We start from the raw sequence: 9754 nt of genomic DNA on the forward strand, positions 1-9754 counted from the left end.
TCAACACACCAGGCTGGTTCAAAATTTAAACAATGAATTTTGAACTTTTAATGATACCATTGCATTGAAAGATGGAATAACTGTAACAACTAGGATGAAAAGGACTGTTTTCAACTGTTCAGGGCAAAATATGAGCATTTTGCAGTTGATTCTGAATTTTTATTTTTATTTGCAAATCAGAAAAAAATGAAGCGGTCTAATCCGTTTACCAAGAAATTAAATTGGTGTGGCCTAATGGCTTCCTTTGGTACATTTGTACATATATTGTATGTGCCTTTTCTTTTAATAATTGTTCTCAATAGCTGTCTCCTACAAAAAAAAATTGCTCAAAATGCAGGTAAAACTGTACTGATATGCATATAGACATACTCATGGCATATTGATACAATGTGACTGTTGATTGAATCCTATAATACATGTGCATATCACAACAATATACACGCATTAAACCAAACACAGAGTCTGACATACATCATAGTTCAAACACAAACAGGCATAATAATAAAGCTTACTGTATTTCTTAGGTAAATCTCCAACTTTTAGTATGTAACAAACCTACAGTGACATGAACCAAGCATTATTTACAGTTGTAACTGTATAGTAACAGCATAAACAAAAACTTTTGAAACTTTTATTTTTACTTTTAAGGCCACACCAATTTAATTTCTTGGTTAACGGATCGCCCACTTCATTAAGTTTTTCTGATTTGCAAATAAAAATAAAAATTCAGAATCAACTGCAAAATGCTCATATTTTGCCATGAACAGTTGAAAACAGCCCTTTTTTTCCTAGTTCTTAGTTATTCCATCTTTCAATGCAGTGGTATCATTAAAAGTTCAAAATTCATTGTTTAAATTTTGAACCAGCCTGGTGTGTTGACTTCATGGCTCCTATCGTACCATTTTGGGCCATAATAGAATGCCTAGGCCTGTCTTTATTTTTTTTTATTTTTTCGCCCGCCCGCTCCATTATTTTTCTAGAAAAATCCATGAACCAAGACATTTAATTGGTGTGGCCTAAGGAGAATTCTGTACAAGACATGACCAAGATCTAACATTTGGGAGAATAAATCTAGTTATAACTAGCACTAATTGTAGTTTACTAGTTTTTAATAAATTTCATCACTACCTATTCCTCCACTTCTTCATCTGGACAGCACTGAAAAAAAAAACAGCTGAAGTTAGAAAATGTTTCAAACTTTAGACAGGAAAGGCTTACAGGATATTTTCATGGAAATTTGTTCATTCATTCATGTGTGTGTCATTTTATAGTATGACTCTAGTAATATTTGTAGTAGTTTTAGTTTCAAATCACAACACCACAAAAATATAAATGTATTTGTGCAATTATAATAGAATGTTTTAGTCTATCAGCCATGTTTGTTTACAACGTTGGTGGCACCACAAACTGAGTGTGCCATGTGTGGGCTGTTTTAGCACCAATAAATGTCAGAAATGTGGGATAATATTTGCACAAATATGATAAAAAGTGGAAGTCATAATCACCATTCAAATATTCCTTCAAACAAAATATTTCAATATTTGGTGCTCATCATCATCATAGCTTGTCGCTATTTGGTGCTAAATGTTAGTCATACCGCCTCTTTAAAGGCATCCATTGCAATTTGAGGTGGCAAAACTGAATTTTTTCCTTATTTCTTCTAAGTTGAATCAATCCTATTGCATATTTATCATCCTGATATCTGTGAGGCAAAAATTTGATGTCATTGACGGTTACTTGTTTGTATCATAGGCTGGTCCTACATGTAGCTATTCATGGGCTGTACTCCCCCCCCCCCCCCAAGAGAAATTAAAAGACCCCTAATGTAGTTTGTTTTGGGGCTACTTCAAATGCTTCAAGTATGAAATGATGACGAAAATATGGTAAGAAATGGCAGTAAATTAATTACAACTTGTACTCCGTATCACCCGAGGTATCAGCTTGACCGCGGGTCAGATCGCCCAATCGCAAAGGCTAGAGGAAGATCTGATCTGCAGCAGGGCTGGGCCCGAGGGTGATGCGGAATATACCGTGTTGTAATACAACTTTATTTATGTCATACCCACCCAAGAACACACAGCTTTCAATGCGAAATGAGCGAAAATTTGGTGTCCCCGAACCAAAAAAAATGCAACGACATCAATTCCAATGTCAGAATTTTGTATTTGAATTTTTGAAAGCGTTGCACGCGGTTAGGGCGAAGCGCGTTCGAGTCGTTCTATGGAACATTTGGAAGCCCGGGCAGTACTCGTAAAGAACCCCCGGGCCGTATCGCTACGTTATCACACAGGCCAAAACACTGTATCAAACGTAATCACGGCCCAGGTATGACAATAATAAATGACAATATCAGACAGATCTTTTATCTAGTATTCATTGTTTTGCCACCACGAAATTGCATTGCCTGCCTGTAAGTTAACAAGATACTTATATTATGAAGCGAGTTTAAACTGTAGTGATCAACACAAGAAAATGGACTCTCCCAAACTCCAGATAACTCGCAGATAACACACGTGACTCCGTGAGCAGTGGATCATAGGTTGCAGAAAGTCTGTGGCGCCCCCGGTCTCTGTTGAGGGATGGTTGTAATGCCCTGATGTAGATGGCCTCAGAGTCTTTAATCCCTTATAATTAATTGACAAAGACTGGAGTACTCTAAGTTGTACAGTCGAAAATTTGGGTGAGTCCATTTTCTTGTGTTGGACATTACAGTTTAAACTTGGTTCATAATGACTTCTACCAACACAGATAAACTTTCAAGATACTTACATAGTACTCTACAAAGGACACTTGACCGTCCTCGTTCCTGACCATATACTGGAGGGACAGGAACCCTCGGTGGTCAGTACGGATGGAGATCTTACAGGACAGAGACAGGGCCTTGACCGATGGCTTCAGGAGGGACAGCTTGTACCTAAAGACATTCAATTCAATAGTTACTTTCTGAACCTTTGTCTAATGGTATAAGCGCCATCTAGTGTGATACACCAGTATTGCAGGTACAACTCTGTGGCTGACTGCACAGAAAAGTTTTGTCCATTTTGTCCAAAGGAAACTGGAGATGAATTTCACTTTTTCATGGAATGCACTACAGTAAATATAATGTTTTACATAATCAGCTATTATTTCACATTTCTCGAATCAAGTACAATGCTAGAGACAGGTTTGAATATATCTTTAAATGCCATAATTCCCACAATGCAAAAATAGGTAAATATATAAAAGACTGCTTTGTTATTAGAAAAAAATACCAAAACTCATGATTAGCCCCACTCAAAATAACACTATATCAAAGACAGACTTGTGCTGGCCCTTGTTCTTTGAGTAATTAAGATTTATTGGTTTCATTCTATATTAGGTTGTATTCTATACTTAATGCAGGTAGGCAAATTGAATACTCTTTTTGTACTTTGTTCAATTCATGTGTAGTTGTTGTCATACATTGTACCGTGTGCAATGGACCTATACCATTATTACATCACAGTTTGTTTACCTGTTCTAAAGAACATTCTAGAACGGTCAGTTAAAGAATAAAGATCATTTCAAAGTTTTCAAAGTAAGGTGTGTCTGATTTTTGCTGCGTCTAGTTGTGTTGACACAGCATTACATGCCGCATGGGTGATTTAGCTGAGACATTAGACGAAAGTAGTACTGTATTAAAAGCCTTATATTAGGCTAACGCTACACAAACACACACCGTGCTACGCACCCCTGTACAATATAAACGTCGATTGACCGGCATTCATTGCGGTAAACATTTAACTGTGACGTAATTATGGTATAGGTCCATTGTTGTGCAATAAAGTTATCCTTCTTCCTAACCATAGATAATAATAGTACTGTATATTCCAACAGCCATTTGAGACTTGATTATAATAATTAGTTAAGGGCATTGCTTACCTGTTTGTCTGTGTCTGTTCACATTGGAAAGACTCTACCATATCTGAGTCCTTTGGGTAGTCAGCCTGTACAAAATAACAACAACACATAAACAAAACAAACATGATATCCATCTACATTACACAATGCAGGTACAGAGTGCATTGACAACATATTCATAATGACATTTCCTTTTGTGCTGTAACTTTCAAAACCTTGCGAACAAACTTTTCTTAGACCACACCAATTGAAGTTTAACTACAACTGAACTGAAAAATCAGTACGAAAACAAAATTAGTCAGTTTTGTGTGCACATTTTTGTCATAGCTGTGTTGTGATAACAATTTTGATATGGGTGTTTAAGTCCTTGTAATAACTACCTGTATCCAAGGAATTCTAAATGCTTGTCACATACATGTATACATGAGCTTCCAAATGTTGTATAATAATTAAGTTTTAATACTTTTCAAAATTTGAATCCTGAATTTTGGGTGATAGAATTGATGTTGTTACAATTTAGGGACACCAAATTTGCTCAATTTTTAGCAAATTTTGCATTGAAAGGTGCGTTTTCTTGGGTGGGTATGACATAGATAGAATACAACACGGTGTACTCCGCACCACCCTTGGTCCCAGCCCTCCCGCGGATCGGATCTCCCTCCGGCCTTTGGGCAATCTGACCCGCGGTCGGGCTAGTACCTCGGGTGCTACTGAATACACTGTGTATTTTTCCTTCTAGCCCTTAAATTTTTTCTGTTTGACTACTTTCTTCATTTTCACTTTGGTACAAAATGGTTCTACGATTGAAAATTCTTCCCTATCAGACTCAAAACTTACATTAACACTGTGACAAGCAACTGAAACTTACATGAATGCTGCCTGCATATCCAAAGGTGGAGAGTCTGAAGTAAGGTTTGTCTGGTGACATGAGGATCTGTAGTACCTCACTGGTCATGTCTAGTTCACTCCAGGCTTCTCTTAAACACTCTGACTGGAGAGAGAAGGAGTTAGGGAAGAGTTAAGTCTGAAGTAAGGAGTTAGGGAAGAGTTAAGTCTGAAGTAAGGAGTGAGGGTAAGTAAGGTTTGTCTGGTGACATGAGGATCTGTAGTACTTCACTGGTCATGTCTAGTTCACTCCAGGCTTCTCTTAACACTCTGACTGAAGTTAGGGTTAGAGGTACAGTTTAGTTTAGACATTGACTGCATTCCAATGCCGTATATGTCTGACCCAAGATTGGGGACAATAACTTATTGATTGAATACCAGGTAAGAATGCTGGCAGAATGTACTACGCCAACGAAAAGCCAGACTTTTTCATGGTTTTCTTTGGTTGTTTGGTCAACGTTCCATTAGAATTTTGGACAGAATATCTCTTTGGAAACAATATCTAATACACATGGAATGTCATCTTTCAAAATTGCGGAAAACACCTTAAAAGATACATTCTACATAATTAAGTGGCATGCACAATACATTACATGTTTCACACAGGTGCAGTACGTTTTGCTGTTGTACTGGAACAAAAGAGGTTAAACTGAATGTATACGCCACAATGAAGGATTTTTGTAAAATGTAACAATTTTTATCAAAATGCTCAGTACAAGGCCATGAGACCAGCTTCTAACTTAGAAGCTGGTCTCAGTAAACCAAACTTACATGTACTTCAATGCTTAGAATCTAAGCATTGAACTACATGTAAGTTTGGTTTACTGAATGTTGCTCATCTCTTCTCCCTAAATCAGAATCATCAATGCTATAAACTAAGGAGTGTCTACAGTAGCAACAAAGTTCCGTGTAATTAAGGGGACTACAGTTTAGCTGACTAACTAAAATGTTACTTATGAGCTAAATGTGACATAAGAAGCTCTAATTCAGATTGCATATACAACTCAATACAACTAAATAAATCTCTGCTGAGTTTAAGAAAACTTTTTAGAAAAATTTCTGAAACATGAAACTTTTAATTTTTTTTATTTCCAGAGATATGACAAAGTGAGACAACCTACCTTCATAATAACTTTGTTTTCCACATTTGCACTTGAGAAGCCAAAATCTAACATCTCATCTGGCTCCATGGTTTTAATACTGCAGTCAGTCAGTACCCCTCCTTCTTCTAACCTGGGCACACAGAAAAGTACATCATAAAAAAAAATTATAGTTCTTATATCTTATAACTATATATGTATACATCATGATTATGATTATGAACATGTCTTAATTATCTACCATATCTTTTTTACCAGTGCAATAGTACAATAGGGTCCATAGTAGATGAAAAATGTTACCAAGAGTGGCAATCTACTACATGGTGAGAATTTTACTGTTGCCAATCCTACTCTCATCTGCCAAATAAACATACGGGTACGTTTATTTTTTTGGGCCCGAACATCCACCCAGTACGTTCTTATTTTGCACAGTACGTTTATTAATTTTTTGAAAACCAGTAATTTTTTCAACTTTGTGTGAAAAAAATTGACAAATCTTCGACGTGAAGACGTTTATAAACGCGTATTGTAGCGAGAAACTTATCATTTTCGGGCCGGTTTTTGCAATCACCGCGTGCATAAATTCGTCTGAATGTTCTATTGTCATGGGTGGTGCTTATGAAAATACGAAATATTAAATGCTCTTTTTTTTTGTCTATTTAAATTCCTAATTGCAAATAAGGCCACACCAATTTAATTTGTTGGTTCTCGGATTTTTTCAGAAAAAATATGAAGCGACAGGGCGAAAAAAAATAAAAATAAAAACAGGTCTAGGCATCCTATTATAGGCTTAAATGCTACAAAATGAGCCATGAAGTCAACACAAAAGGCTGGGTTAAAAATTTAAACATTGAATTTTGAACTTTTAATCAAACCACTGCAATGATAGATGGGAAAACTGTAACAACTAGGAAGAAAAGGACTTTCCTCAACTGTTGGGGGGCAAAACATGAGCATTTTTCAGTTGATTCAGGACCAGAATCAATTTTTTTTTTTGCAAATCAGAAAAAAACGAAGAGGCAAATCCGAGAACCAACAAATTAAATTGGTGTGGCCTAACAGTTAAAGATTTGTGCATATATCAGTAAGGGTGCATTTTAGTACAAGAGACACAGGTTACCCGTCAATTTTGGTAATTTCCGGGGGGGGGGGTACGTTTATTCCGGGGGTATGTTTATTTGATTTTGAAGATTTGTCCGGGGGGTATGTTTATTCCGGGGGGTATGTTTATTCGGCAGATGAGAGTAATTAATTGCCTCAAATTGTTGCCAAATCTGTCCTTTTGTTGCCATTTTGCATCTGCACTGGATGAGCGCTTGCTTTGTAACAAGCCAATTCCCTGACGGGTCATACCAAAAACTTTAAAAATGGCAATTATTGCTTTCTCTGCTTGTGACAGTGACATCTAGAGGGAGGGGTACAGTACTTATGTACATAACCCTGGAGTACTTACAATAACTGGAGAGGAGAGCCATATCCTGCATAACACATCTTTAGGGCAGTATTCATTCCTGGTGCTGAACTACTGCCGAATATTGTCAAACATTCCTAAGGATAGAAAAAAACAACAACAATATAGTACTGGTAAAATCCAATAATAATCATGTTACTGCAATGATTCACTAAGTACATTTCTTGACAATCAACAATAGACAGTAGTGATTGAAAATACATGTATGTATTACTAGTACAAATGTAAGTATAACTGTAATATAGATTATGATTGAAAATTTGCCTGGTGCAAGTAATTTTCAATGTTACCTGCAGGTATGCAGAAAAAGGATATTAAGTAAAGACTAGAAACTTTAGGGTAACATTTGCAAAGCAAAATTATTATGATTTGTTTACCTTCGCATATGGTCTGCTCTGTTAATTCTTACTCAAACACATTCATATATATGGTCAGACAGGAGTCTAAATCCTTCCTACTGTCGAATTGCAACATGATGTAACCCAAAACACTAATTACCATGGTGACAGACAGTCTGGTTCAGGTCATTTACCTTTTTGGTTTGGAGAAGAAGATGAAACATAGCAAAGACAATGTTTTTCTTTGGTAAACATAAACACAACAACTATCAAAGGGGTGCTAGTGTATAACGGAAATAAGAGAAACCTACAGTGGGGGTCGCTGGAAGACAGACGTAGAATGTCCAGACTGTGCATGATGTACAAAATGACTAATAAACTGGTGGACGTACCAACCATCAAGTATCTGATACCAGCCCAGAAAAGAACAATAAACAGTCATGCCTTCAAATATCAGAGTTATCAACCAAGAATTGAGGTATTCAAAAACTCGTATTTCCCCAGAACTATCGTAGACTGGAACTTGTTGCCACCAAGCACAGTTGGGCATCATCAATAGAAAGCTTTAAACAAGATCCTGCAATCAAATGTGCAAAGATTAAGTGTAACAAGTCGTTCAGTGTGATATAGCTAGCTGCCGCCGTGCCGCGTGCCTGTGAAGCTGGTGTGTTACGCCGAAGGGCGGTTATACCAGCTATATTGATACAGATACAGATGGATGACAACAGGAATTCAAATGACCTTGACACTACATGTAATACATACCAACAGTACAGTCAGGTTGACCTTGAAAGTTGCGGAGTCCTGGCGGATGGTGTACTCCTGGAACACGCCCGCCTGGATGAAGGCGTTGGCCTGCACGCACTTGGACTCTTCCACCGTCACCTTCAGCCCATTGGACGACGCAAACACCGTGGCAGTCTGGGTAATTTGGTCAGAAGGTCAGAGGTCAGTTGAATACAGAGTGTATTTGAAGGGTTAAAGGTAGTAGCACACAGTATTAATGGACGACCCCCGGGGTCTGTGACGCGAGTATAGAAAGTAGTGCAGCGAATATTCTTGAAGGCTGGGTAGAAAGCCTGATAAGAGCGTCAGCCAGATGTAAATTGCGCTGTGTGGTGTAGGAATGTATCGGGTTTAAGACTGTATTGAATTGTGAAGGTTTTGCAGTTCGTGTATAAATGCGCCGTATTGCGCAACTGGCTTTCCGGGTGAGTCGGCTGCAGTTCAGGTCACGTCCGTAGAGGGCGATTTCAAAGTGTACGTTACGAGCAGATACACCGACAGGATTTTTTGGTTTCTAAATATTTTGTAGTTTGTACCTTCTTCTCAAACATATTCGATTTTTGTATTTGTGAAGTGCACCCTGCTATAATCTTTACCGCGTCGAAGTGAGTCATCTTGGGGTCCTTTTTAAAACTATAGAAATCCCCATAGGGCGAAAACTGTTTTCTGCTACCTTCAAGTGTAACAAGTAGAGCGGTGTACCTGAACAAATTTTAGGTACAGGTACACACGTACTAGGGACACAGGACCTGTACCTTAACAATTTGACCTGAATGAACTCCTTCAAAACAAGAAATTGAGTACAGAGGGATAAGTATTTTGGACCTTTTATACATTAATTTTTAGATATCAGCATTGCATACCTGTACTCAGCCATAGTAACAGGTCACTCTACTCTGCAATACCTAAAAGAGGACCTCCATGGGGGTTAATGAAATCGCAAATAATGCAAAATTTTCACTGCCAATTATGAATTACATTAAATCATGGAGTACTAAGGATTACGTTTTATCCCCTCAGTCCTGAGTTAAATACCTACAGAGTACGAAATACCTTTGACTCTGAACTGAAGCATGTGAAAACTAGCACCAATTGCAAGGGACCACGTCTAGCAATATATAAGACGTTAAACAAGGACAACAACAACAACAACTGAGTCTTGTTTAATGCTTTAAAATAATCCACAATACTTCGGTCCTAACTGATTTAACCACCTAGTATTCCTGTTCTTCTTAGTACCATGAACCCGAACTCTATTTACAATTACATGTCATATGTCTTTTTTTTTTTGTTTT

At 37.5% G+C, this 9754-nt stretch overlaps 1 protein-coding gene across 1 annotated transcript in view; it reads right to left on the reverse strand.

Moving 5' to 3' along the window:
- Positions 1-958: 958 nt before the first annotated feature.
- Positions 959-9754, reverse strand: part of LOC109462555 (cell cycle checkpoint protein RAD1-like) — a 9241-nt gene continuing 445 nt past the window's right edge. Inside the window, exons 2-8 of the mRNA XM_019759110.1 lie at positions 8439-8594; positions 7318-7412; positions 5886-5997; positions 4748-4870; positions 3901-3965; positions 2770-2914; positions 959-1158 (exon numbers count right to left, since the gene is read on the reverse strand). Coding sequence (XP_019614669.1) covers positions 1129-1158; positions 2770-2914; positions 3901-3965; positions 4748-4870; positions 5886-5997; positions 7318-7412; positions 8439-8594 — 726 coding nt within the window. The 3' untranslated portion in view covers positions 959-1128. The remainder of the gene's footprint in view (positions 1159-2769; positions 2915-3900; positions 3966-4747; positions 4871-5885; positions 5998-7317; positions 7413-8438; positions 8595-9754) is intronic.

Source organism: Branchiostoma belcheri, unplaced genomic scaffold, assembly GCF_001625305.1.
Source record: "Branchiostoma belcheri isolate BF01 breed outbred unplaced genomic scaffold, Haploidv18h27 scaffold118, whole genome shotgun sequence".
Taxonomy (NCBI): Eukaryota; Metazoa; Chordata; class Leptocardii; order Amphioxiformes; family Branchiostomatidae; genus Branchiostoma; species Branchiostoma belcheri.